General features: G+C 50.9%; 2 protein-coding genes across 5 annotated transcripts in view; one reads left to right on the top strand and one right to left on the bottom strand.

Moving 5' to 3' along the window:
• Positions 1-10,254, bottom strand: part of abcf3 (ATP-binding cassette, sub-family F (GCN20), member 3) — a 21,073-nt gene extending 10,819 nt beyond the window's left edge. The window contains exons 1-12 of one of the 2 annotated variants that reach the window (XM_085244582.1): positions 10,132-10,254; positions 6,647-6,863; positions 6,341-6,532; positions 5,777-5,924; positions 5,617-5,693; positions 3,367-3,422; positions 2,513-2,610; positions 2,318-2,440; positions 1,973-2,239; positions 1,767-1,847; positions 611-670; positions 469-525 (exon numbers count right to left, since the gene is read on the bottom strand). In XM_085244582.1, coding sequence (XP_085100708.1) covers positions 469-525; positions 611-670; positions 1,767-1,847; positions 1,973-2,239; positions 2,318-2,440; positions 2,513-2,610; positions 3,367-3,422; positions 5,617-5,693; positions 5,777-5,924; positions 6,341-6,413 — 1,040 coding nt within the window. In that variant the 5' untranslated portion in view covers positions 6,414-6,532; positions 6,647-6,863; positions 10,132-10,254. Of the gene's footprint in view, positions 1-468; positions 526-610; positions 671-1,766; positions 1,848-1,972; positions 2,240-2,317; positions 2,441-2,512; positions 2,611-3,366; positions 3,423-5,616; positions 5,694-5,776; positions 5,925-6,340; positions 6,533-6,646; positions 6,864-7,848; positions 8,135-10,131 lie in introns of those variants that run through there. The other variant, XM_085244581.1, reaches the window with a different exon arrangement.
• lrch3 (leucine-rich repeats and calponin homology (CH) domain containing 3) lies at positions 9,495-27,760 on the top strand. 3 transcript variants are annotated; one of them, XM_085244578.1, is made up of 20 exons: positions 9,495-9,789; positions 11,523-11,667; positions 12,135-12,261; positions 12,346-12,451; positions 13,613-13,749; positions 13,825-13,934; positions 14,034-14,127; positions 14,473-14,578; positions 14,925-15,067; positions 15,289-15,344; positions 15,436-15,481; positions 15,882-15,995; positions 16,084-16,128; positions 18,216-18,269; positions 21,209-21,239; positions 21,324-21,437; positions 21,523-21,614; positions 21,688-21,825; positions 21,894-21,971; positions 24,712-27,760. In XM_085244578.1, the coding sequence occupies exons 1-20, from the start codon at positions 9,558-9,560 to the stop codon at positions 24,871-24,873; spliced, it is 2,130 nt and encodes a 709-aa protein (XP_085100704.1). In that variant the 5' UTR covers positions 9,495-9,557; the 3' UTR covers positions 24,874-27,760. The 3 variants fall into 3 exon arrangements, with proteins under 3 accessions (XP_085100704.1, XP_085100703.1, XP_085100706.1); XM_085244577.1 differs by lacking the exon at positions 24,712-27,760 and adding an exon at positions 22,418-23,842; XM_085244580.1 differs by lacking the exons at positions 18,216-18,269; positions 24,712-27,760 and adding an exon at positions 22,418-23,842.

Genomic DNA, 27,760 nt, shown 5'->3' with positions numbered 1-27,760 from the left:
GTGTGTGACTCTGTGTGTGTGACTGTGTGTGCGTGTGTGTGTGTGTGTGACTCTTTTTTGTGTGTCTCTGTGTGTGTGTGACTCTGTGTGTGTGTGTCTGTGTGTGCGTGTGTGTGTGTGGCTGTGTGTGTGACTGTGTGTCTCTGCGTGTGTGTGGCTGTGTGTGTGACTCTGCGTGTGTGTGACTGTGTGTGTGGCTGTGTGTGTGACTGTGCGTGTGTGTGTGTGACTCTGCGTGTGTGTGACTGTGTGTGTGTGTGTGTGACTCTGCGTGTGTGTGACTGTGTGTGTGACTGTGTGTGTGGCTGTGTGTGTGACTGTGTGTGTGTGTGTGTGTGTGTGACTGTGTGTGTGACTCTGTGTGTGTGTGTGTGACTGTGTGTGTGTGTGTGTGACTCTGTGTGTGTGTGTGTGAGACTGTGTGTGTGTGTGTGTGACTCTGTGTGTGTGTGTGTGTGCATCACTTACCGAGCAAACAGAGCTCTGGCCAGTGCCAGTCTCATCCTCCAACCTCCAGAGAACTCCCTGCAGAGAAAACACACTCAGCATGACACTAAACAGGAGTGTGTGTGTGTGTGGGGGGGGGGGGGGGGGGGGACATGTGACTCACTTTGTGGCCTGCTGTTGCATTCTGGGAGAAAATCCAAGACCAGCCAGGATGACAGACGCTCTGATTGGACGAGAGAATAACAGCTTCTTTAGTCTGTGGGTTTCAAACCGACACCCTCTCCGGTGTTTGTCCTCTGAGTAGATACATCAGCAGCAGGCGAAGCCTCGCCATGGCGCCCCCTGCTGGTGAAAACCTCTCACAGCACTTCACGTCTAACTTGAGGTACGAACGCGACTGGATGGAGGCTTTGTGCTCAGTGGGCGGGTCTACCAGCTTTTATGCATCTTATTGGTTAAACTCCTCATAAACCTGCCCTCTACCCGAGACACAGAGGTGAACTTGAGGAGCCGGGGATCAAACCATCGACCTCACGATTACAAATTCATCACCACATCTGTGCTGACTAGCTTCTCGATTCTCAAGCGCGTCCTTCATCACACAGGTAAACGGACACGCTCAGACGTCACACGTGCTCAGTGACCTGATGATCAGCGAGAGGCTCGTACTGCTGTCTGAACACACAAGGGGCCGGATTTAGACCTTTAACTTCCATCTGTTCAGGGTCGGTGGGGGTGGAGCCTATGTCGGGGCAAACCTGACATCATGTGACTGGACTATGGGCGGAACCGTTGCAGACTGCTGTGAGGCAGCAGCACTAACCCCAGAACCACCGCGCCGCCTTAACTTTCACTTCATCAGGAGATTTAAAGGTTTTCCATGTTTTGAGGCGCTGCGTCGGGTGCTGTGTCAGCCTGCAGCCGCACTCATCGCCTCCACCGAGCTGTCTGCACGTCAGCCCTGCTCTCGCCGACCGTTGGCTCATCGTTAAGACTTGTTTTCTCACATCTGGATCCCAATAATCACGGCGGCTTCACAACGTTTTCCAGCCCGACGTAGACTCTGTGGTTACGCACTGTGTTCTGTGGGCGGGGCTGATTTAACGCGGTGTACCTGGGCACCCGTCTTTTTCCCTGCCGGCCGGGTAATAGCGGCATTATCGAGCTCACGGACGTGTACGACTTTATCACAGAGCCTCGAACACGCCGCCGCCTTGGAGGATCACAGCAGAGGACGAGGAGAAATCTTTCCTGTCAGCTGCAGGGAAAAACACCAGTGAAGAAGAACACCAGCGTGTCGGTGCGGTTGTCATAGTTACCGGGCCGGCGCCTTGTCAGCTTCGATCTCCTCCAGCTTTCCGTAGATCTCGGACAGCCGCACGCTCTCCATCCCGTCGGCACTGAAACAACACGCATCAGAGACAGCTGCAGCTGATTGGACAAACACGCCGCCTGCTGCACTCTCATTAGCTGAATTAAATGTGAGAGATGTTCTGCGAGTCACGCCTCAGAGCGTTTTTCTTACGTTCCATTGGCGATGCGAGCATTCAGCCTCCTCTCCTCGCCCAGCAGGTCCTCCCGCACCGTGTCGCTCTCCAGGACGCTCTGCAGCGCCGACGTTTCGTCCCCTGCCACTTCCTGCTCCACGTGCAGGATGGAAATGTGAGCCGGGACACGGAGACTGCGACTTGCCAGCATCTTCAGCAGCGTCGTTTTCCCCAGGCCGTTGCGGCCGATCAGGCCGTACCGCCGGCCCGACGCCAGGCTCAGCTCCGCCCCCTGCAGCAGACATCTGAGACACAAACGGCAGTGTGAGAAAACGAGCCGTCCCACCCCGCTGCGCCCCCGCTGGTGTTTTCCGAGCGCTCACCTCTCTCCGAAGGACACGTCAAAGTTCTCGATGCGGATGTCGTAGCTGCGGTTCTTCCCCGATTGGTCGACTCGGCTGTCCTTCTTACTGCTGGCCTGACTGGCCGACGCCTCCTCCAGGACTCTGAGGAAACAGGAGGACAGGTGAGAGGGGCACAGGTGTGTGCAGGTGATGACAGGTGGACGGTGGACTCACAGTGGGCTGGAGGCCTTCTGCGAGTCCTTCTCGCTCCTGCGCTCGTGTTTGGCTTTCAGCTTCGCCTCGGCTTTCTCCAGCTTCTTGGCGTCGACCGTCTGAAGACAGAAAGCAGAGGAGCGCTCAGTAACACCTGCCGTAACCTGAGAGACAGGTCCCGCCGAGAGCAGCGGGCCAGAACGCCACGCTGCATTTAATGCGGAGCGTTCAGACTCGCAGTGTGACCGATGAGACCCAACCCCGCCTTCAGCTCGCCTCCTCGTGACTCTGCCGACAGTCTGAGGAGCTCATGTGGTTTTCACATCTGTCATGTGTTCATTTAGCTTTGGTCGTAATTTAGGCGTCTACTTTCTTCTGGTTTTAGTCGAAGCAGCATCAGGACGTTCCAGTTTGTCGCGTTGCCCCTGAGTGGCCGTGTTTTCATCACATCCACTGTGAAATGTGTCGCTGCTCCTTTTTGTCGCGTTTTGTGAGAAACAGGAAGCTAGCTGAACTGTTTCCTGGGCAGATCGAACCTGACTGCGCAGGAAGGTCGCTTCTGATTGGACCACTTCCACATTCGTCACACCTTTCTACACAACTCAGTTCTGATTGGCTCTCGTCTGTGCTGAACGTTTCCATCCATCTCGTTTGACTGGCAGACTAACGTGTCGATACACAAATGCTGGTGACCAAACCCGGACACGTGCAGGCTAAAGCTAGTGCTAAATCAATCATCTGCTGATTGAATCGAAGGCTTATTGATGATCGTCCATCACGGCTTTTTTGACTTTTTAGTCAGAGGCTGTAATCTTTGTCCCGCGCAGCCAGGCTAACGTCACCACGAACGAGTCTCCCAGGTTTCCGGTACATACCGTGTTCTGAGCACGTCTCATCATCCAGATGCCCTCAGCGTCTTTGGCTGCAGAAACTGAGGAGAAGGAAACGGGCAGATCAATACATGACATGACATCAATAAGTAATAATATTAATGGCGTTTGTCTTCGCAGACAGCAGGTGTAGTGGGCACACACGTGACATTAAACTGACTGAGTCAAAACGTGATTCATCAGACCTGCCCAGCTTCTTGCATGCTCCCTGGTCCAGATCTGATGCTCACGTGCCCGATGTTGCTGCTTTCAAAGGTGGACAGGGGTCAGAGGTCCAAGTGTGACCTTTCTGTCAGACCCAGCATGAACTGTTCCAGCAGCTCGTCTGCTGAGAGTCGACGGCTCACAGATCCTGAAGCTGCAGGTTTCGTCACTCTGACCAACACTGACTGAACCAGCAGCAAAAGAAGATCAAACTGCGCTTCACGTTTGATAACCATGCTCATGAGCTCCCTCTGACTTTGGCTGCTGTACTTCCTGCACAGCTCTCTCTCTCTCAGCACTCAGAGACCAGTTTACCATCAAATCTCTGCTTCCTGCATTATTCTCTGTTTATTAGCCACCAGTCTGCTGCTGTGTTCAGTGCTGTCGGCCTCTGACAGCAAAGCCTCGTCTCTGCTGTTCAAACTGAACGAATGGAAACAGATGACTGCTCAGCTGTGTCTGTAATCAAACCTCATCAGGTCATGTTCACATGTTGATTCATGGTTTGCTTCAGTTTTTGATCGACTGCAGAATATTTTTAAGGTTTTCTGCTATAAAAAGCCAGAACAGGAAAACCTGCTTCATGTTTCTCTGTTGATCCTCAGTTACACCTGCTGTGATGCTCACACCTCTGATGACGTCTCAGTGTCAGCTTTGGTTTATACACAGATATGAAACATGGATGTGTGCTGATAAATGATCAGAATTAGAATATTTCTGACTGTCTGAGTCAAAACTGACACAGTGACGATACTCAGCCCTAGTTTTACATTCTTCAGAATTGCCCCCCTTTGCTTTATATTTCTATTCTCTCCATGAGCTTCGTGAGGTCGTCTCCTGAAATGGTTTCCAACAGAGTTCCCAGACATGCTGAGCACCTGTTGGCCCTTTTGCCTTCACTCTGCGCTCCATCTCATCCCAAACCATCTCCACTGGGTTTAGGTGCCTGTGTCTGGCGCACCACTCCATCACTCTCCTTGGTCACAGAGCCCTCACACAGCCTGGAGCTGTGTTTGTGCTCATTGTGCCGTTGAAGAATAAATGATGGCATGTTGCTGCAGGATGCTGTTGTAGCCATGCTGGGTCAGTGCGCCTTCAGTTTGGAATAAATCCCCAACAGTGTCACCATCAAAGCCCCCTCACACCATCACACCTCCTCCCCCATGCTTCACAGTGGGAACCATGCATGTAGAGACCATCAGTTCACAAGACATGAACTGGTGGAGCCAAAGATCTCAGATGTGGACTCATCAGACCAAAGCACAGATGGTCTAACGTCCACTCCTTGTGTTTCTTGGCCCAAACAAATCTCTTCTCTTGTAGCTTTTCCTTAGTCGTGATTTCTCAGCAGCTATTTGACACAAAGGCCTGATTCACACAGTCTCCTCTGAACATGCAGAGATGTGTCTGCTGCTGGAGCTCTGTGAGGCATCTATCTGGGCTCTGATCCGAGCTGCTGTTAACTTGTGATTCCTGAGGCTGGTGACTCGGATGAATGTTTCCTCAGCAGCTCCCAGTGATCCCAGTGCTGGATGGTTTCTGTGACTGCACTTGGGGACACATTCAGCGTTTCAGCAGTTTTCTGGACTGACTGACCTTCAGTTCTTAAAGTAATGATGGACTGTTGTTTCTCTCAGCTGATTGGTTCTTGCCATAAGATAAATTCCAGCAGTTGTCAAACAGGCTGTCAGCTGTGCACCAACCTGTCAAATGAACCCTGACAGGCACACCTGTGAGGTGAAACCATGTCAGGTGACTACATCATGAAGCTCACTGAGAGAAGGCCGAGGGTTTGCAGCGCTGTCAACAAAGCAAAGGGAGGAAGCTAAAATATAAACATATTTAGAGTTGTTCTTTGCTACATTACTCCGAAAAACCATCGAATGAGAAGGTGTCCAAACTTTTGATTGGTAGCACACACACACACACACACACGGTGTGTTCTGGTTAGGTGCGTGTTAGGAGTGTGTTTGGTTTCTGCACTCTTACAGCCTGTGTGTGTGTGCGTGCTCCTCGGCGTGTTGACCTTACCGCTGTCTGCAGAGATCTGGGAGAGCTGCACGGGAGCGTCCAGCAGCACCTGCCTCTGAGCGCCGCGGTGGTGGTTTCTGAAAGACACAAAGACACACACACCTTCACATTAGCACGCCACCTCTCCCGATGGCCCAGACCCCGCCCACCCAGTCCTCACAGTTTCAGCGTGTTGAACATCTGCAGACAGATGTCTCGGATGTCATCTTCGTTTTTACTGTCAGCTGACACCTCCTGCAGCACGCCGCCGACCGCTTCGTAAACCTCCTCGCTGTCCTCGAAATCCGCCCCGCCGCCATCCAGAACCCCTGAAACACAAACACACCTCAGCAGGAGGACCAGCAGCTCCAGGCTGCGTGTCTGCTCCCGTTCACACACCACGAGGAAGAAGCTGGTGGAAACCCTCCTAATGTCAGAGCCCCCACCAGCTGCCTCTGGGCTGGATCAATCACAGGATCAATAATTGAGTCTCAGGGTTTCTGCTTCCTCTAATGCTGCTTCCGTGTTTCCGCTACCTGTGTTTCCGTGCTAACCCAGGTTCAGGTCCAGGCGTGCCGGGTTATGCCGTGCTAGCCGGTGTCCCTGCTCTGAGTGCTGTCAACCCGGTTAGCTCGTTAGCTCATTGGCTAAAGAGCAGCCGCTGTCAGGCTAACCCCCGTCGGCTCCGGGCCGACGGACAACGGCTCGCTCCCCCCGGACAGCGGCCCGGTGCCCGGCCTCTCACCTGTGATGTAGTCGAACAGCTCCGCGTCGATCTCAGGAAACTCGCTCTTCAGGATGTCCACGTACGTCGCCATGATAGCCGACCCCGAACACCGCCTGGACGCGCATGTGCCGGTATGCGACAGCGCTGTGAACTCTGGGAGATGACGTTTGTGGAGCGGTTGACGTCAGCGGTGAAGGAGCCCCTGCTTTTCTTTTTTTTTTTAAGAAAAAAAATCCTGTTATTGTCTGAATTCCTGACTTTTCCAGGATGTTACGTCATTTTAAATAAAATAAACTAAACAATAAAAAACCCTCAAGCGTAAACCTGCATTCTCTCTGCTGGCCAGCAGGGCGGCGGCGACTCCTCTTCTTCTTCACTGCATCATGAGCCTCCTCTCAGATCTTCCTCTCCTCCGCCCGCCTGGCAGCTCCATCTTCAGCCGCCATCCTCTGCACATGCTCAAACCTGCTCAGCCTCTGTGACTCTGAGCTATCCCTGTGATGGACTCATGTCCATGCTGCTCACTGAGCACCTCCTCCTCCTGTTTATTAAATTATAATAAAAACGACATGAGTGAGTACAGAGATCTGCTCACCGCAACAAAGCTGGGAATTACAGTAGTACGACAAGTATTACTGCTGTATTAGCAGTAGTATGGTAGCGTGCCAGCAGTATTATACTATTATAAGCACTGTATTACATTGTTAATAGTATTATTGCATTAAATAGTTATAGTACTGTGGTATCAGTAGCAGTATTGTACAAAGCACTGGGCTGTATCTGTTGTAGTATTACAGCATTAGAAGCAGTAAGAGCATTACAAAAGTAATATTATAATAACAACTGTAGTATTGCTGTACACATATACAAATACCTGTCAGTGATCGCCTGCAAAAAATCAGAACACAGTACGATGGGCAGTAATCTTAAAAGAGTATTGGAGTATTTCAGCAGCATCGTGACTGCTCGCCAGGCTCTCTGTTCCAGTGTCTCTGTGGTAGTACTACAGTAATGTAACAGTAGTATTAAGTATTACAGTGGTAGTGAGCAGTGTTGGTCAAGTTACTTGAAAAAAGTAATCAGTAACTAATTACTAATTGCTTCCCCAAAAAAGTAATCCCGTTTCTTTACTGATGACTTATTTTCAAAGTAATTAATTACTTAGTTACTTTTTAAAAACATGATTTACAACCTGAAGAGGTGATAAAGCGATAGATCTTTCAGCCCAATTCTACTTTTCGACAATCCATCATACAAAATGTAATCAAATGGAAAAGTCTCTTTTTAAAACTTGTTTTATTAGTTTTAATCTTTTAACTTTATGCATCAAGCAAAAATTTAATTATATGCAACATTCTCTGACTGGAAGAAATTAGTTTAACATTTAAACCTATTTTCTGCACATTCCAGCTCATAAAATAAAATATTTTGTGTGTTTACACTCAGTCTTTCAAATAGATGCAAGTAAAACACAGCAGAAAATAAATAAAGTCAAAGACTCAGCGGTCCTGTTGCTCTATTTTCACCTGTAAAGCAGGACTGGAGCAGACGGAGGTTTACCCTGGTGCAGGTGTGCCGCAGTCAGTGGAAGAATCCACAAGGTTGTCTGTGAATTTCCTTGGCAGCTACTCGGTGCTTGTTTGGAAGTTTAGGGGTTTTTCGCTGTAAAAAGTTTTCTTCCCACGCACAGCGGACACTAATGTTTTTGTCACTTTTTATGGAATCAAACTCAAAGTAAGGTCAGTACTTCCACGCTTTAAACGCTGCATGCTCATACTCTCTCTGCACTCGATATATGATCCATTGTTGATCTGCACACAGCTGTTGTCACGAATGTCTGCTCGCTTATGTCACTGTCATGAGACATTCTCACAAAAAAATCATGGTTTTAGTAACGCAGCGTTCCTACGGGAAAGTAACAGTAATCTAATTACCGTTTTTGCAATAGTAATCCCTTACTTTACTCATTACTTGAAAAAGTAATCAGATTACAGTAACACATTACTGCCCATCTCTACACAGCAAAATCTCCAGTGTTAAATTATCACTAGAGAGTGTCTATATGGGTCCACTCCTCTGAGTGTTAAATACAACACTATGTTATATGTTTAAAAGTAACCTAGTCAGTTTTGAAGATCAACAATGGCTAACACTGAGCAGTGCTGATTTTCTAACACTGGAAAATAACTCAAAATGTTAGAAATATTCCAGTAATGAGTCTCCTCACTCAATTGTAGTGTTACACTACTAGTATATGGAGCTCAAACACCACAGCGGGTTTAAAGAAGGCCCAACAGCGCCTCCACTTTCTGAGAATCCTCAGAAAAATGGACCTGAAGGAGCTGCTGACCGTCTTCTACCGCTGGTGCATTGAAAGTGTGCTGACGTACTGCACCTGTGTGTGGTTCTCCAGCTGCACCACACCACACAGAAAGGCACTCCAGAGGGTCATCAATATGGCCCAAAAATCATTGGACATCCTCTTCCCTCCCTGAAGGACCTGTACAGCACTCGCTGTCTCAGGAGGGCACGCAGCATCCTCCGGGACTGCACACACCCAGGACACCGGGTGTTTAAGCTGCTGCCGTCTGGCAGGAGGTTCAGGCTGCTGAGGTCCCGAACAAACAGACTCAAGGACAGCTGTTACAACAGGGCAACAGCCCTGATCAATGCTAACAGCTGACCTGACTGGATACCTCCCTGGACTTTTTTTTTTTTTTTTTGGGGGGGGGGGTAAAAACAATAACAATAATAATATTTATATTTATAACAAGGTGCAATAATGACTAATGTGCAATAATAACAGTGTGAAATACACATACAGTTATTCATTTTTATTACTAAGTTAATATACTGTGTTGTATCGTGTCGTGTTACATGTAGTGCCGACGTAGGACAGTTTTCCAACTTCATTGAACTATTGTACTCTATAACTGTGCAATGACAACAAAGAGTTATATATCTTATCTAATAGTACTGTAGTATTGCAGTTTGACTAGTAGTATTACAATAGTACTAAATTATAGTGGTATAGTGATGCCAATATTACAGCAGTACTAATAATACTACAGTAGTATTGCAGCTGCACTATAGCAGTAATAAAGTAGTAGTACTGCAGTAATACTACAGCATTGCTCGCTTCGTCTTGTTGTCCAGCGCCGCAATGCGCATGCTCCGGCCTGGACTTTAGGGTGGGAGTTAGCCGTTAGCACCGAGCTAACAGCCGGAGCGTGTAATGGCGGCCTCGGTGTTGTTGGGCTCTGCGGACAGCGCCGGACTCAGCTTCACCATCGGGGGCGGCGGCACCGGGAATAGTAACGGACTGGGCCCGGCGCCCTGGAACCGTTCTCTGGACCGAGCGCTGGACGAAGCCGCGGCCACCGGGAGCTTGAACCTGAGCGGCAGGAAGCTGAAGGAGTTCCCCCGGTGCGCCGCCAACCACGACCTGACCGACACCACCAGGGCCGGTGAGTGAACCGCACCGGGACCCGGCCCGGCGGCGGGCCGTGTATAGCGGGCCGTGGGCGGTGGCTTAGTCCGGAGTGCTTTGGGGAAGTCGGGTTTGAGGCTGCGGGTAGGCTGGGACACCGTCAGGCCGGTGTTGTGACAAACATCGAACTCAGAAATCGGCACCGTGTCGGGGTTCCGCTGCCTTTACCGGGCTCTCCGAGCGGAGAGTACCGGCGCAGACAGGCAGTCACAGTGAATCCGGGGACCGAGCCCGCCGGCAGAGGCGTTTTTGTACCGGACGGTTCGGGTCTGAGCCCGGTAAGCTGCTCTTAGCATGCTAGCAAGGTTAGCGCGGTTACCTGGGTGCTGCCGCCGCGTTTAAAGCTGCGGTTAACGGCTCTCACTGCGGGGAGGCTGAGAGGTTGTCACCTGATCTCAGAGGTGACGGCTCGTGCCGCTTCACCTGCCAGCTTGTTTGTTAGCATGTTAGCTCTGCCCCCGACAGCCTGTAAACACTGCGGAGGAGGCGTGCGGGGTCACCGGGGCGAGGGGAGGCTGACCACCCGCGGGGGGGGCTGAAGTCAGAGACTGGGCCCAAAGGTGACCACACACCTGGCTGGCTTTATTTTGTTCGACTCGATTAGATAACGAGCCAGGAGGACACAGAGGCGGCTCCGCCTGCCCGGGCCGGCGTGCCGAGCAAAACAAACGTACAGAACAAACAGCATTGATTATCGATCAGCTGATCGAAGCCCGCCATGCTGATGCTGCGCGTGCTCCTTTCATTCACACTAAATTGCACCCAAACCGATATTCGCTGTACGTAGCCTGCAATGACGTCACAGTTTAACGTGTTTGATTGGGTTTCGTCATCTCCCTGGACATACTCGGGAAGCACGAGACCGGAAACAAACAAACACGAGTGTTTCGCGTGTGTGCCATGAATTGAGTGAGTGCCGCCCAGGTGCGATGCTTGACCAGGCTGATGTTGGATGAGGGGGGAAGACTGCTCCGCGGATCCTGAGCCTTGCAGGAACAAATGCTTCATAGGCGGGTCTGTGAGCAGTACCTGTCCATACCTGTCCAGGCTCCTCCTCTCTCTGAGCTGAGGCTTCACAGCTGCTTCACTCCTCAGCTCGCTCTGTATCTCTGCTTTAGAGTCACAACATCGCCCATCTCAGAGTATCTCACATTTCTGTGTGTGCAGAGTGAGCAGGGGCCAAGCGTCCCCTCGGCGCTCTGCAGTCCTCGGAGGCTGGTTATGTTCATGTGTGAGCTCTGTGTGTGCGCGGGTCACCAGCAGCTTCAGGAACACGTGTGTGTGTGATCTCGGGTTAACCTGTACCGTGTGCGTGATCTCGGGTTAACCTGTACCGTGTGCGTGTGCGTGATCTCGGGTTAACCTGTACCGTGTGTGTGTGTGTGATCTCGGGTTAACCTGTACCGTGTGTGTGTGTGTGATCTCGGGTTAACCTGTACCGTGTGTGTGATCTCGGGTTAACCTGTACCGTGTGTGTGTGTGTGATCTCGGGTTAACCTGTACCGTGTGTGTGATTTCGGGTTAACCTGTACCGTGTGTGTGTGTGTGATCTCGGGTTAACCTGTACCGTGTGTGTGTGTGTGATCTCGGGTTAACCTGTACCGTGTGCGTGATTTCGGGTTAACCTGTACCGTGTGTGTGTGTGTGATCTCGGGTTAACCTGTACCGTGTGTGTGATCTCGGGTTAACCTGTACCGTGTGTGTGTGCAGATCTGTCTCGTAACCGGCTGTCGGAGCTTCCTCTTGAGGTTTGTCTCTTCGTGTCTCTGGAGAGTCTGAACCTGTACCAGAACTGTCTGCGGTCGCTGCCTGACGGCCTGCTCAACCTGCAGGCGCTTACCTACCTGAACCTCAGGTAACACACACAAAGACACACACACCTGTGCAGTTGTGTGCCTCAGGTCTGTTTCATTTATCACGAGCTCCACACTCTGTCAGACGGCACCAAACAGGAAGTCCTCTGGCATGTCCTCACCTTGTGGCGTGCTTTTCTGTGGGTGACCTGTGGGTGCTGCTCACTGAACCGACGGCTTGAATGCTGCTGATTTTATTGGTCGGAAACCATGAAGCCCACTTTTGGTGTCATCAGCAGGACCAGAAGGAATCTGGAAGCATCTCCTCATCTTCTTCTGCTTTTTGTCTTCCTCTTCTTCTTCCTCTCTGCTCTTCATCGTCTTTCTTTTCTTTGTCTCATTCTGTTTTGTCTCGTAGTCCTCCTCTTCCTCTGTTCTCTGTCACATGCACACTTGTCACATGTTTACCGATGACAGCTGGATGCCTGTGTCTGTGACCCCGCCCCTCTCTTAATGCCCCTCCCCTCAGTCGGAACCAGCTGTCGGTGCTGCCCGCCGTCGTCTGCGGCCTCCCTCTGAAGGTTTTGATCGCCTGCAACAACAAGCTGGTTTCCCTGCCGGAGGAGCTGGGACAGCTGAGGCACCTCACCGAGCTGGTCGGTCCTCTCACGCCGCACGTCGGCATCCTCGCTGACCGATCGCAGCGCTTATTGATTATCGTTATCTTTGATCGCCCACAGGATGTGAGCTGCAACGAGATCCAGACTCTGCCTGCTCAGGTGGGCCAGCTGGAGGCTCTAAGAGACCTGAACATCAGGAGAAACCACCTGGTCCGACTGCCACCAGGTACACACACAAACGCGTGAAACGATGGTGACCGCTGTGTTCACAGCCTGGAGTCTGCGCTGTCTGTTATCAGTTATTGTTTCTGTATCAGCCGATCAGCTGACTCAGGCCCTGATAAATGACTGCAGGTTAAATTGGAATAAAACACCTGGATCGCGCTGCCAATCTAAGCTCCTCCCACTGAGCTGTCAGTCAGCCCACGGCAGAGGGCATGGCTCAGACCAGACTAACCCACTGATGGGTCTGGTGCTCCTGTGTGAGCGTGGAGCTCCTCCTCCCCCAGTGCACATGCAGACGGGTGAGCTGCAGTTTTTAACCTCTGACCCAAACATCAGTGTCGTGAATCTCTACCCGTCAAAGCAACGTGATTAAAATCACCACACAGGCCGAACAGCAGTGGCACGAAGCGCCCGCTGTTGTGTTCAGGTTTCAAAGCGGCCGCGGCATTTCCTGCTATCTTTCCAAAGAGCTGCTCTCTCTCTCACAGCTCAGTCGCCGCCACATTTCTCTGCTTGTCTCGACTCGTCTGTGAACTCCTGAGCGAGTTCTGACGGCGAGTCAGATTTCGTTTTTTTACAGCTGAGTAGTAAAATCCTAGAACAGGCGATCCACAGTTTTCACCTGACGTCAGAGCTACGGGGACACGCCCACCCAGCAGGTAAAAACAGTATAGTCGTTTGCACGTCTTTGAGTTTAACCGAATGGCAAATCACACCAATCGCTGACGCTCCACCGCGACCCCGGCGGTCAGCACAGCTCGTTTAAACTCACTTATCCACCCAGATCAAAACCAGACATAGCGGTCAGTCCCGGCAGCAATGCGAGGCGATACTCCACGCCACGTTCAGGGATCTGAACGTGCCTGGGCGCAATGTAGATCCACAGCAGTCATAGGTCGTCTTGGTTTCTTTAATTTTCCTCCAGGATGATGAGACAGTAAAAAACACGTGCAGTACTGCCAATTGTCCACTAGTGGCCATTAGTAATAATTAGTAGTATTTAGGTGTGCCCCGCCTTTCCCCCTATGGTAGCTGGGATAGGCTCCACCCCTCAAAAGAACGGATGGAACCATAAGAAGAAGAGAATTGAGTCATTGTGTTGTCAAACCTGGGAAGTGAAGCGTGATGGCTCGTGGAGTAATCTGATTGGTCGTCCCTGCAGAGCTGGCCGAGCTGCCTCTGGTGCGTCTCGACTTCTCCTGTAACAAAGTGACCTCCATCCCCGTCTGTTATCGCCGCCTCACGCAGCTGCAGACCATCGTCCTCGACAACAACCCGCTGCAGACCCCGCCCGCTCAGGTACGCAGGAAGTGACCTCGCAGGCGTCCCTGTGCAGGTGTCGGTTCAGAGCTAACGTCTGCTTCCTGTCTGCAGATCTGCATTAAAGGGAAAGTTCACATATTTAAGTACCTGAATCTGGAGGCCAGCAAGACGACGCCGGACCTGCCCGAGTACGACAGACGACCTCTGACCTTCAGCTCCTGGTCTGCGCGCGCGCACACACACACACACACACACACACACACAAAAGCTGCTGCTCTTTCACAATAAAAGCCTTTGACTCTCTCACTTTGCCCCATCAGTGTGGATGAGCTTTACCCCGGGCGTCCCTACGGAGCGCTCGACTCCGGCTTCAACAGCGTCGACAGCGGAGACAAGAGATGGCTGAGCAACGAGGTCACACACACACACGCACACAAACACAGTGTTTCGTCACGGCAGCCTCGATGTTCTGTTTTCTTTTAGTTTAATGAGTCGACGACACGTTTCCTCCATCTTGACCCCTGTTGACCCCTGACCCTTTAACAGTGGAGGATTTTTACATGAACTGTGCTGTAGCAGATAAATGTGTGGTTAGCGTGGCTCACACCAGGGCGAGCCCGTCAGGCATTGCTAAACGATCAGAGCTGTGCCGACCCACAGAATAATAAGCCCACCCATCGCAGCCTGCTGGTGTTGAGCCGCTGATTTCGCTCCTGCTCGAGCTCCGTTTGCAGAAACTGCGCTGTCTCCTCTGTGCAGGCCTCAGAGGAGCTGTCGGAGCTGCCGCAGCGAGTGGCCGACATCAGCCGAGACCAGAGGCAGCGAGGAGGCGCGGCGGGAGGAGCGGCACTGCCTAATGGCACATGTGAGCGTTTCTCTGATCTCACATCAGTTTAGAGGTTGAGGCGGTAAAACAAACGCACCTGAGCCTGGCACACTGCTGAGGAAGATGAAGCCGAGCGTGTTAGTGGAAGGTTGGCTCCGGCTGCTTCAGCATCATCAATTCAGATCAGTGTGACGTGGCTCATGGTTAGGACAGGTGAAACTGGTAGAAGCTCTCACCTGCACAGACGTCTCCATCAGCTGGTTCGAAGTTACGCTCCACAGCTGCCAGCCAGTCGGAATCCAGAGTACTCAGAGTGAATGTGGTGAGTGATGGAGCTGATTGGTGCTTCTCGTCTGGATCGTCTCCTCCTCTGTGTGTGTGTCAGATGGGGAGTTGGAGCAGATCGACTTCATCGACAGCTGTGCGGGTGAGGAGGAGGAGGAGGAGGGGAGGAGTCGTGGGGGAGGAGACAGGACCAGCCTGAGCTCTCAGTTCATGGCTTACATCGAGAGACGCATCACCAGAGAGGTGAGAGCTCCGCCCACAGGAAGTCACACCTGCGACTCACATGCACCCCACAATTGCTTGTCGTCTTTTAACTACAGTCTTTACAGTAAGCCTTTTTACACAGACTTCTGAAAGGTCAAAGGTCGAGTCTGTCGGTGGTTTGAGGTATAAACTGATAATTGTGGTGTAAAACCTGAGCTTTATTGTGAAAAGCCTGTGTGACTTCCTGTCTCTGTGCTCAGGGTTCTCCTGTGAAAAGCGGCTCTTCGAGGATGGAAGACCCGAGGAGACACGGCAGGTACGGTCCTCGTTCACCTTTATCACACCTGCTCTTTTCACTTCCTGTCTGGCTTCCTGTCTCGCTTACTGTGTCAACTCCTGTCCCTCAGGGGTGGAGTCGATAGCGCCGCGGCCGCATCTGGCTCACACGGACAGGTAAGGCAGTCCATGGGGTGGCTGTAGCTCAGGTTGCAGAGCAGGTCAGCCACTAATCAGAAGGTCGGTGGTTCGATCCCAGGCTGCCTCCTAGCTGCATGCCAAATGTCCTTGGGCAAGATACTGACCCCGTGTTTGCCTACTGGTGGTGGTCAGAGGGCCCGGTGGCGCCAGTGTCCGGCAGCCTCGCCTCTGTCAGTGCGCCCCAGGGCAGCTGTGGCTACAATGTAGCTTGCTATCGCCAGTGTGTGAATGTGTGTGTGAATGACTGAATGTAGTGTAAAGCGCTTTGGGGTCCTATGGACTAGAAAAGCGCTATACAAATGCAGGCCATTTACCATTTACCTGTGAGGTAGAAGCTGAGCACAGCTGCAGCAGCACTGACGGTCTGTGTCCTCAGAGAGGCGGCGTGGAGAGGATGAGGAGGGAGGCGCAGCTTGCCGCCATGAGGTACGACGAGGAGCGGCAGAAGAACCGCTCGCTGCAGAGGGACAACGTGAGCGGACACGCCAAGGTACGAACGGTACCAGTTTAACTGGTGACGGCACGTTATTGATCGCTGATCAGCTGTTATTGATCGAAACTCTGTTGATGCTTTTCAGCATAAAGCAGCTCCGAGTCCCACGAAGGCCAGTCCTGACACAGAGGTGAGTCTGTGTGTGTGAGTCTGTGTGAGCGTGTGTGTGAGTCTGTGTGTGCGTGTGTGTGTGTGCGTGTGAGTCTGTGTGAGTCTGTGTGAGCGTGTGTGTGCGTGTGTGCGTGTGTGCATGTGTGTGTGAGTCTGTGTGTGTGTGTCTGTGTGTGTGTGTGAGCGTGTGTGTCTGTGTGTGTGTGTGTGTGAGTCTGTGTGTGTGTGTGAGTCTGTGTGTATGTGTGTATGTGTGTGAGTCTGTGTGTGTATGTGTGTGAGTCTGTGTGTGTGTGTGTGTGTGTGTGTGTGTATGTGTGTGAGTCTGTGTGTGTGTGTGTGAGTCTGTGTGTGTATGTGTGTGAGTCTGTGTGAGCGTGTGTGTGTGTGTGTGTGTGTGTGTGTGTGAGTCTGTGTGTGTGTGTGTGTGAGTCTGTGTGTGTGTGTGTATGTGAGTGAGTCTGTGTGTGTGTGTGTGTGTGTGTGTGTGTGTATGTGTATGTGAGTGAGTCTGTGTGTGTGTGTGTGTGAGTCTGTGTGAGCGTGTGTGTGTATGTGTGTGAGTCTGTGTGTGTGTGTGTGTGTATGTGTATGTGAGTGAGTCTGTGTGTGTGTGTGTGTGTGTGTGTGTATGTGTGTGAGTCTGTGTGTGTGTGTGTGTGTGTATGTGTATGTGAGTGAGTCTGTGTGTGTGTGTGTGTGTGTGTGTGAGTCTGTGTGTGTGTGTATGTGTATGTGAGTGAGTCTGTGTGTGTCTGTGTGTATGTGAGTGAGTCTGTGTGTGTGTGTGTGTGTGTATGTGTATGTGAGTGAGTCTGTGTGTGTGTGTGTGTGTGTGTGTGAGTCTGTGTGTGTGTATGTGAGTGAGTCTGTGTGTATGTGTGTGAGTCTGTGTGTGTGTGTGTGTGTATGTGAGTGAGTCTGTGTGTGTGTGTGTGTGTGAGTGAGTCTGTGTGTATGTGTGTGAGTCTGTGTGTGTGTGTGTGTGTGTGTATGTGAGTGAGTCTGTGTGTGTGTGTGTGTGTGTGTATGTGAGTGAGTCTGTGCGTGTGAGTCTGTCTGTGTATGTGAGTGAGTCTGTGCGTGTGAGTCTGTCTGTGTGAGTCTGTGTGTGTGTGTGTGTGTGTGTATGTGTGTGAGTCTGTGTGTGTGTGTGTGTGTGTGTATGTGTATGTGAGTGAGTCTGTGTGTATGTGTGTGAGTCTGTGTGTGTGTGTGTGTGTGTGTATGTGAGTGAGTCTGTGTGTATGTGTGTGAGTCTGTGTGTGTGTGTGTGTGTGTGTATGTGAGTGAGTCTGTGTGTGTGTGTGTGTGTGAGTGAGTCTGTGTATGTGAGTGAGTCTGTGTGAGCGTGTGTGTGTGTGTGAGTGAGTCTGTGCGTGTGAGTCTGTCTGTGTGAGTCTGTGTGAGTCGGTGTGTACCTCTTTGTGAACAGGTGTTGTTAAATGATGTAATAATAATAATTCGTGATTGGTTTGATGGAATCAGAGTCATAACGTTTCACTTCCTGTGTCACTTCCTGTAACGATGGAGGCGTGTGATTCACTTGCTGATGATTGGTTGGCTCAGAGGTAAACATGGTGCTGTGTGAGGCTGACAGAAAAACGCCGGCGAGTGTGGGCGCGATTAGTCGGTCGGTTTTTATCGGCACGTGCGTTCACTTTCAAACGTCTAACAAAGATAAATGAAGACATGGAGGTCAAGGGTCATCCTGTCGGGGTCAGGCCTGTCTCGTAAGTTAACCCCGCCTCCACAGCCCATGGTGACCCAGGGCGACTCCCGCTCCCTCACTCGCTGATCTGTCCCATCTGACCGGTGCTGAGAGCTGAGAGTGTTTCAAACTGTGGAGCCAAGCACGCATGACCTCTGACCTCTGACATGGGAGCAATGTGGAAAATCGTTTTTGTTCCAAATATCTGAGAGAAAACGTAAAGCTGCACGACTCAGCAGGTAACGATCTTCTAATAGCGATGGTTATTAGAAGCTCGCACAGTGAGTCTAGCCCCGCCCCTGTTTAAACCACACCCCTCATTCGCCACGCTCTCACCTGTATGTTAGTATTTGTTAATGTGTTTGTGTGTCTGTGGTGTCTGTTTGTGCGCTCAGAACGTCTACCCCTCCCGACGCTCCACCCACACAGACGACTCCGCCCTGTTCATGGTAAGAGTATGGCCCCACCCCCAACAGCTACTAACTGATTTTCAGAGCAGGGTCGCTCGGGTTTGTGTGCAGAAGCGTTTGGAGGACAAACTGCGTCCGCACTGCGTTTCCTCATCGTGCTGTTATTTTGTAAATATATTTATCAGCTGCTCAGTGTTGTGGTCTCGGCTCGAGCGCGTGAAACTCGTCTGGGTGTAAATATGTTTTACCTGGTTGATTATCGGGTTCGTTTTCATCTCGTGGTTGGCTTCTCGCCGCTGTATGAACCACGTGAACCGGCGGCACGGTCAAAGTTTTGATGTCGTGACATGGAGGAGCTCCAGATCAGTGACAAACTTGAATGAAGGTTAAAGGTCGAGGTGAGAAACGAGCTCTCATTTTAGCGTTACGCAGACAGACGTGTTTCTCTCTGTGGATCACTTTGACCCCACGCTCGATCGCACTGGAGCCGTGTTAGCCTGTGTTAGCAGAGCGCTCTTATTTTGAAAAAGCACACAAACCCGAGGGATTCTGAGGACTGAATCAGCATGAACACACCTGTCCACCTTTCCTCTAAGCCCCACCCAGCACCACCTGTCCTTATCCTCTCCCTTTACCCCTTTCCTATCTACTCCTCTGGGCTCTGAGTGGCTACTGTGACTGTGGTGATGACATGTTAGTCTATAAAGGGTCACACGGCGCGTCCATAAACTGGTTTAAACTGGTTCTGGAGTAACCCGAGCAGCAGCGGTTACTCTCTCAGGTTCAGTTTGGTCTCTTTTCAGCATCTACTTCCTGTCACATGGTGATGTTTGTCTCCGCCCAGCAGAGACCCTCGTTGTGAACTTTAGTTTAACAGTCTGGCCGCTCTGCTTCTGTAGCATCATCACGTGTCAGCTGACCTCATTGTTCTCTAAACATCACCGACGGTGACGGCGGCGCTCGCAAATCCTTAGAAAAACTTTATTGTCACAGCCAGGAGAACAAACACTGATCGTCTCACTGGAGCTGAAATCGTTGGACCTAGAGGTGATTAACGCTGTGGGTGTGTCCCGTGAGCATCGGCACTTCCTGTGGAGAGACTGAGGTGGTAAAGTTTGTGCGACGCGTTTCCTGAACCTGCCGAGCTGTCGGAGCTTAAATTCACTGAAACAGACGATGAGCTGAAAGCACCTGCACGTCATTAACACCTGAATCTCTGCATTAACTACTTCTTCTTCTCTTCTTCTTCTTCCCCTTTTCTTTTTTCCTCATCTTCACTTCCTCCTCAGTTTGATCCTCCCCCTTTCTTTTTATCTCCGCCCTCGCCACCTTCCTTCCTGTCTGTCTGCGTGTCTGTCTGTGTGTCAGTGTGTCCTGGTGTTTGAGATCGACTTTGACACAAACACGATAAAGAGGCGACCTGGCTCACACAGACAGGTGACACACGCCTTCCACGCGTCCGTCCCTGCTGGACGCAACGTTCACTGACATCACTGCTCTTCCTTTCTTTTTATTTGGCCCCTCCCCTGTCTGTCTGTCTGTCTGTGTCTCAGTCTGTGGCTGGACTGTCTGTAGACGGCTGTTATTCTCACACTTCTGATAGCGCCACCTCCTGTCTGCTGCAGGTACTGCACTGTGCATGCTGCACTGTGTCCGCATGCTTGACCTTCAAAGTGAGGCAGTTTCTAGGAGGCGGAGTCAGCGGTTTGTCGTTACAATATTTCATTAGCAACACCAGGTGTCACTGGGCCTCATTCGCAAACCTTGGACAGGTAAACGTGGGACGGTCCTTTGAGGTGTCTCGCTGCATGTCGTTTCTCTTTGGTCCGTTTCAGTTTGCAAAAAGTCGAAAAAACCAAAACAAACGTGGTGATGTTAACGGGGCCGAACGGCGTTGGACATGGCGACGGTCGTAGACCAGTCTTCTGTCAGGTGCTGCCTGTCTGCTGACTTCCTCCTTCTCTTTCCGTCGGCGCTCAGGTCTTTTTCTTTTCGTTTTTCCACGAGTCTCAGGCTACGTCCACAAGTACCCGGGTATTTTTGAAAACGCAGATTTTTCTATGCGTTTGCGCCTTTCGTCCACACGTAAACGGCGTTTTCGGTCACTGAAAATGGAGATTTTCAAAAACTCAGTTTTTGCGTTTACGTGTGGACGAGGTAAACGCAGAAAACGCAGTGTCAAAGGTGTGCGCCTTTTTTGACGTCACACTGTGCGCCACGTTGTTTCGGTGAAATGAATTTCTGTTACTGTTACTCTGCAGTGTTTACATGCGTACACACACACAGTTACTGTCCCTCCACACAGACGACTCAGTTCTGCTTCTATGCCCCATCTTTGTTTACTCTTTCCCACCCAGGCTTATCGACTTCTGATTGGCCAACATTTCTACACGGCTAGAGATATAGCTGCTGTTCCTAGCAGCGTTTTCCTTCATGTTTGGCTTTTATGTGTGAACGGGATTTTTTTGTATAAACGAAAACGGAAAATCTTCATTTTCAAAAATACCCGTGTACGTGTGGACATAGCCTCATTGTGTTTCAGTCCGGTGTTTTTAACCGCTGCCGTGGAAGCCGAGCGTCCTCTGGCGTTCTTTCTCATTAAAGTGAGAAATGACTGCGATTCGCTGTCGTGTTGTTCATGTTTCACGTGTGTGATTTTGCTGACGCGTGTTCGGTGAATGAGGCCCGGTGTCCACTGCAGGACGTCCCAGTTACAGACGTCATTTCACTGTTTCAGGAAAGAAGTGGTCTCGGCCCCGCCCCCAGAGCAGCTGTTTTTGTTCAGTCACATGATCAGAAATACCTGTGAAGAGTACCTGAGTGATTCCACTGAATGTTAATCAGTATTTTACCTGAAATGACATCATTAGCGTTGACACACCTGAGCAGCCTGGAGCTAGCAGCACACCTGAAGCTCGCTGCCTCGCACTGACCTCCAGGTGTGTCCAGCTGTGTGACTGTGTTGTGTTGTCCCACAGGGTGAGGACCGAGCTGCTCTCTCTCCTACAGGTAAGACCGACAGTTTACCGAAGCCCCTCCCCTCCCCAGTGTTCGCCTGCCTCCCGCTCACACCTGGATTTTCTCTTCTTTCAGCCAATCAGTCGCCGTCTTACCCCAGCTCGGGGGGCGTGGCCTCCTGTCGAACTACCAATGTGCGGCCAGAGAGCTTCCTGTTCCGGCTCGCGCAGAGGGAGGAGAAGAGGAAAGGTGAGGTCCTGTGGGGGTGCATCCTCAGCCTCACTCACCTGTCAGGTGTGCTCTGTGTGACTGCTGTTCCCTCTCTGTCCTCCAGGTGACACCTCTGCTCCTCCGAGCCAAGAGGAGGCTCCCGCCGCTCCTCCTCTTGCTGCAGAGGACGTCGAGGTGGTGGAGCAGCTCAGGAAGGTGCGTACCTGGACTCACCTGGGTGGGTTACCTTGTTCACAGGTGACTGATCAGCCCTCTCTCTCCCTCCAAGAACATCGAGGCTCGTCTCAAAGTGTCACTGCCGAGTGACCTGGGAGCAGCCCTGACGGACGGCGTGGTTCTCTGTCACCTGGCCAATCACGTGAGGCCGCGGTCCGTCCCCAGCATCCACGTCCCCTCCCCTGCCGTGGTGAGTAAAGTGTTAATGTGTGCGCTGCTGTTCAGGTGTGCCCCGCTGACTGTCCCGTCTGCCCGCAGCCCAAACTCACCATGGCCAAGTGCCGCAGAAACGTGGAGAACTTCCTGGAGGCGTGTCGCCGCATCGGAGTCCCACAGGTACCATGCACACCTGAGCGATGAATGAACAACAGCAAATCCAAATGTTCCCCATCAGTCCTCCTGCCAGACGAGCCGATGCCTTTAATGAAACGGGGCCCGCTGGGGTTTTTATTGAGAGTGACCTTTGACCCCGGCTCGGAGATTTCAGACACGGGTTCGGCCTCTGCTGCTGACGCTGTCATTAAATCTCAGTGCGATCTGCAGCACGCCGCCATGACTGATGGGGCGGGGCTGGGTAGTCATAAATACGCGTGCGGTTTATCATAACGAACCAACCAATCGGGCTGGACGACTGATGGTGAAGTTTGAAGTTTCTTCTTCTACTAACGCCTCTCTTCCTCTCTGTCATCGTCCCGCCTCTCATCGCTCCCTTCCTCCTTCCGTGCGTCTCTCCTCTGTTCTTCCTCCACCGTGTCCATCTCACCCAACACGCACGCACTCAGGACCATCTCTGTTCAGTGGGCGACGTCCTGGAGGGGAAAGGGGGCGGGGTTTATGCCACAGTGGAGGTGCTGCTCTCCATGGCTCCTCCCCTGGTCAGCCTGTCCCCTCAGGTCCAGCTGGCCGGCTTCGCCCTCTTTTACCTGTCTGTCATGTCGGTGCTGTGTGCCATTTATGTGCACCTGGCGCCGCACGTCTGACGCCGAGCGAGCCGAGGGCGATCTCGCCAAGTTGCACGCAGCGGGCGTGAATTTATCCCAGCAATGTCCCCCTCAGAGTCTCCGTTCACCACAGTGACGCAGGAATCCTGCCCTGGATCTGTCGTAGTACTGCCACCTTTCAGGTTACGTTAGTTTAGCACAAAAACTGGGCCGAGGAGAAGAGCCTGGCTGCGATTGGTCCGTCTGTCTCCTGACGTGTGCAGCGGCGTCTAGTCTGTAGACACGCCCATCTGCGGGACCTGACGCTGCTCCTGAGGCTCTGATCCTGGCCCTGTAGACGTGTTCAGGTCAAAGGTGAAGACTCAGATCAGCGTGGGGCGATGCTCGCCACTCGAGTTAGAGCGTCTGTCATCGGCCAATCAGCTGTGGGCTCAGAGGAACATCCGAGCGAGTTCACTCCAGCAGCTGGATCAAATGCTCTCCCATATGCTTTGAAATCATCCATAAGCCGTTCCTCTCTCACCTGTACAGGTGTGCGTGTCGCAGCCTCCTTGCTGATTAACAGAAACATTTTCTGCTGACGACGATGAACATCCAGCCCCCCCCCCGTGACCCTTTGAGTGACCGATGCTCCGCCCAGTGGGCAGGTAGAAGGCGTGAGGCACAGCAGAGTTGAGTGTTTGAGCCAGAGGACCATGTGACCCCTCAGTCGGACCTGGACGATCCCCCAAAGCTCGCCCTCACGCTCGCGTCCTGCCTGTTGGCGTTCTGCCCCGTGCCTTACGTTCCATTTTTTACTGTTTGAAGTGTCAGCCCCTCCCATCAGAAACACGTCTCCCTGGAAACGACCTCTGAGCACCACATCAGCATTTCACATGTGGTCTGATGCCTGCATTGACCTCCCGGGTGGCTCTCCGGTCGAAGCGCAGGAACCTTCAGTGTCACCTGTACCGAGGCTCTGGAGACTCCTCCCACTGCAGGACTAGCAGCAACCCCCACAGGTGTGCAGGGTCAGGACACCGACCTGTGATGGCCTCGCCATCGCTCTTATGTCTGTGACGGTGGAAACTCGAGCAGAACAAAGAGGCATCCTGCAGTGGGAGGGGACTCGGCCTCAACGTGGGCGGGTTTCCTGTGGCTCCAACCGGCCGGAGCACGCCGAAGCGTCACAGGATGGGATTGTTCTACGATGAAGAGTGAGGATGAGGATGTCTGTGCCTCTGCTCTGTTCCTTTTAGAGCTCCATCAATAAAGTTCAGTAAAGCCGCTCGACTCACTTGTCTGTCTTTCAAACACACCTGGAGGTCTTTGCCTCCTGATTGGTTTGTTCCATCGATGCTAGCAATGGCCGCTTCATCCTCTTCACAGAGACCCGACATCAGGTAACACAGTCAAGGTGTAAACTGATGTCAGCACATTAATTTCATGCTTCATACTCGCCTGCAACCCACCGACACTGGACTGGTGTCCTAGTGGAAACCAGCTCCTGCCACTGCAGTCGGTCCACTGGTGTGGCCCAGGACACCTTAGCAGAGCTTCTAGCACGCGTGTTGTGAAGATGACGACAAGGCAGTGCCTTATTCTTCCTCCACCAGCAGGGGGTGCTCCCCTCTCTGTAAGCATGAGTGCGTGATCCTGATCCGAGCTTCCTGACAAGTTTGTGCTGCAGTCGCTGCTTTCAGGCCTCACTGAGCTAAACTCGGAGGTTATTGTTAGTCAGGTGATCGATTAACCTCAGTGCTGATAAACTCCCATGTTTCCTAGCTGTGTGGAAGGTGTGCTGATTGGTGCGTCACCGTGCAAATGTGTTGGAGTTTAAATCTGTACGTGTTTGATGGCAGCCGGCTCAAAACTGACACCTGCCGCTGTGGCACTACACTTCCCATCCGCCTCTTACTTCCTTCTGTCTCCGCCCCCGTCTTTGGCCCACAGCCTTCTGTTCAAAGCTCTCTCACCTGTCTGCTTCCATCTGCACGCCCCGCCCCTTCTTTCCTCCTCCTCCTCCATCATTTTTGCCGTTCCTTGTTTTCATCCTTGCGTTGCCATGGTTTCAGTTATTTTACCTGTTGATTTCGTTTTCCATCCGTTCCCCCTGCCCCTCGCTGTGTCTTCTTCTGTGGTGTTTGTCTGTGCAGAGTCAGTTGTGCCTTCCTCTTCACATCCTGGAGGAGCGAGGGCTACCCCAGGTGGCCGTGACCGTCGGCGCCCTGCTCAACCTGGCCCCGCCCCGACACTCCAGCACCACAGCGACCCCCACGACGCCATCAACCCCACCGGGGCCGTCTGTCACCATCTAGCCATATTTGCACCCCATTTGTACCAGCCAATCAGAGCTAAGCGTCTCTTAAAGCCTGCATGATGTCATCAGAAAGTGTCCGAAGCTCCTGCAGCAGGGGGCTGGCACCGACATAATACCACAGTGACGGGTTCTGAGCTCCTATTGGTCAGTGCTGTATGTATGGAAGCCCATTTCGGGGGGGGATGCTACCCAATGACCTCGGCTGAAATGAATTTTAAAGTAAAAGATGAATCGAATATTTAAGGTCGTGTCTGAATGACAAAAAAATATTTCACAGGTGAGACCTTCAGGCACCTCATAGGTGCAGGTTCAATTCCCCACGGCCACTTCCTGCCCGCTCTCTGCTGACTAATAAAGGCTCAGCGCCCCCAAAATACAAAGTAGAGTAAAACGTTCAGACGTTTGCAGCAAGTGTGTTTCCATTTGTGGGCAGAAATGGGCTTCCATCCCACCTGTGCCGTCGCTCTGCAGGTGAGGGAGTGGCTGATGGGCAGTGATGGAGACGAGTCGAGCTGAACTGATCTTTACTCTTGCTGCAAGGTTTGTTAGAAATCAGCTTCTCACAGGTGGAGGTTTCACTCTGGACCTATTACACTCATCACAGATGACAGAGCCGCAGAGCAGACCAGATAGGAAGGAGCAAATAATCTGACCAGATTTTAATGCTGTACCTGGTGTAGGCGGAGCTAATCTACTCCATCTGCTGATTATTACAAGTGATAATAATGAGTGCCCTCACCGTGAAACCACATCTGCTTGTGTTTGAGCAGCGGTCCAAAGGAAATCCTCCACGTGTGACAAGGCGAAAAGATAGAAGCTTACCACCTTTGACCTTTGCCCCCTGAGTCTGAGGTAAAGAAGGTAAAATGATCCTCTGATGTCAGAAAAATAACCCAGAGGCAAAGTGGGAGGTGGTTTATTCTACTTGTCAAGTTTTCTAACGGGTGAATCCATGCAGTTCAACATCTGTGTGACATTAGTTCTACATGCATTTGGTTACCTGTGTAGGCGGAGCTTAGAAACTAATATGCATAATTATTGAGCCAGTGTTAAACACAGACGACTCAAAACCATAAAACTCTGTTAGGTGGATCGTTCTGCTCATTCCAACGTTAGCTCTTACAGAGCGGCTTAGCATGAGTCCCCATCATCTTGAGCCTCAGCTCAGCCGCTGTCTCACACAAGCCGGTTTAGCTCCTCCGCCTTTAAACGTGCTTTATTCTGATTGGCTGTATCTCACAAGCAGAAGACTTGAACAACAGATGGGTGGAGCTTTTCTCTGTGACATCACACAGATCAATGAATAGAAAAAAAACCTCATAATTCCCAGTAGCTGCAGACACACTGAACTTCCTGTTTAACATGAACATTTGCCACAGAAACAGGAAATGAGAAAGGGAAAAGCACTTTAATTTAAAAAAAAAAAAAAGTATTTCATGTTCTCAGTAACATCTGATTGATCAATAAAGTCTGAAACTGTCCGGTCTGCACACTGAGATACAGTTGCAGTGCTACTAAAGGCTAACGGAAGCTAACAGCAGTTTTGTTTTGTTTAAATAACACTAATGTATCTTGTGGCTAATATAGCTTAAAGTTAATATTGGCAAAGATAAACTTATTGTAAGCTACATTTAATGGCTAGCGGTGACCTAGCTAAGATGAGTGTGCTTAGTTTAAAATAATAATAATAAAGAGAAAACTATTCCCAGATTACCCATCGCTAACAGTGACGATTCTGAATTTGCTTCAGTCTGAAAATGTAACTGACTGTTAAGGCTAACACTATTAAAACAGAGTAAATGTGTTGGATCACGCTGATCATGCTTGTCATGTTTGCAGAGACACAGGCTGATACTTACGTAGCAGTCTGTTAACAGAAACCAGCTAGCTGGAAGACTAGCTTGAAATAGGTAGCTATAAAAGTATCGTGATGAGTTCAGACTTAACATGAACTACAGCTAGGAAGTGGCCTAAGCTAACGAGTAAGCAGTAGTCTAAAATTGAATAGACTCTCTGCTATCTCTGGGTAAGACTATAATAAGACTAACTTTATGAACTGTTAGATAACAGTACTTAATATTATATATGTGACACAGTTAGCTTTAAAAATACTGACATTTCAAAAGTTCCGTAACTATTTTAACATGGCTACCTGCTGAAGAAAGCTAACTCTAATGGTACTCTTATGTCGAGCTAACCACAGAAGGTAGCTAAGATAAAGTCAGGTAAAGCTAACAGCTTGTTTCTAATCTGAAAACGGTCGACGATCGCTTAGTTTATAGCATGATTGCTAAATGCTAATGTTACAGTAGTGGGTTTGATCGTGCCCAGTATTGTCAAAGAAATTATTTATTTTTCCTTTTTGTTTTTTTTTATAGTTTATTTAGTTTTATTTATTTTTTTATGCTTTTAGTTTTGCTTTAGGGGGCGGGGCCTCTGCCAGTCTTCCATTGTGGGGCACTCACCCAAATGTGAGCTACTTGCTAACAGTAAATAATATCCCAAAAGAAGCAGCAAGGACAAAGTGTGGTTCAGTTTGGCTCTGTTCGTCTCCAACTGTCCTTATTATGGTAAACACCTTCATCTCGCCGCTGATGAAGAGGAGGATGTCGTCTGTACAGTTTTTACTCATGTCCTTGTGATTTAGGTCAATCATGTGACCTGGCTTTGTGATCACCTGATCAGACCTTTGTCACGTGTGCAGCTGAAGGCGACTGGGTGGTTTCTGTTGCATGCTGGGACATTTTTCACCTTGTAAAGGTGGCCCGACTGTTGTGTACAAATATATCCTGTAAATAGAAATTTACTGATGATGCTCTGTATATGAGGCCGAAACCTGGGTGTTACTACGACAACAGAGATGTTTGTGTTGCCATGTCAACAAT

Source organism: Mchenga conophoros, linkage group LG14 (assembly GCF_057382185.1).
Source record: "Mchenga conophoros isolate Kocher_MC1m ecotype Shallow Benthic linkage group LG14, M_conophoros_male_GT1.1, whole genome shotgun sequence".
Classification (NCBI taxonomy): domain Eukaryota; kingdom Metazoa; phylum Chordata; class Actinopteri; order Cichliformes; family Cichlidae; genus Mchenga; species Mchenga conophoros.
Note: the sequence above shows the minus strand (reverse complement) of the source record. Positions and strands in the feature narration are given on the sequence as shown.

Coding starts and splice junctions, on each gene's coding strand:
- lrch3 (XM_085244577.1), top strand. CDS start 9,558: ATGGCGGCCTCGGTGTTGTTGGGCTCTGCGGACAGCGCCGGACTCAGC. Junction 13,935..14,033: donor CCTCTGACCTTCAGCTCCTG/GTCTGCGCGCGC, acceptor TTGCCCCATCAG/TGTGGATGAGCTTTACCCCG. Junction 15,068..15,288: donor AGAGACGCATCACCAGAGAG/GTGAGAGCTCCG, acceptor CTCTGTGCTCAG/GGTTCTCCTGTGAAAAGCGG.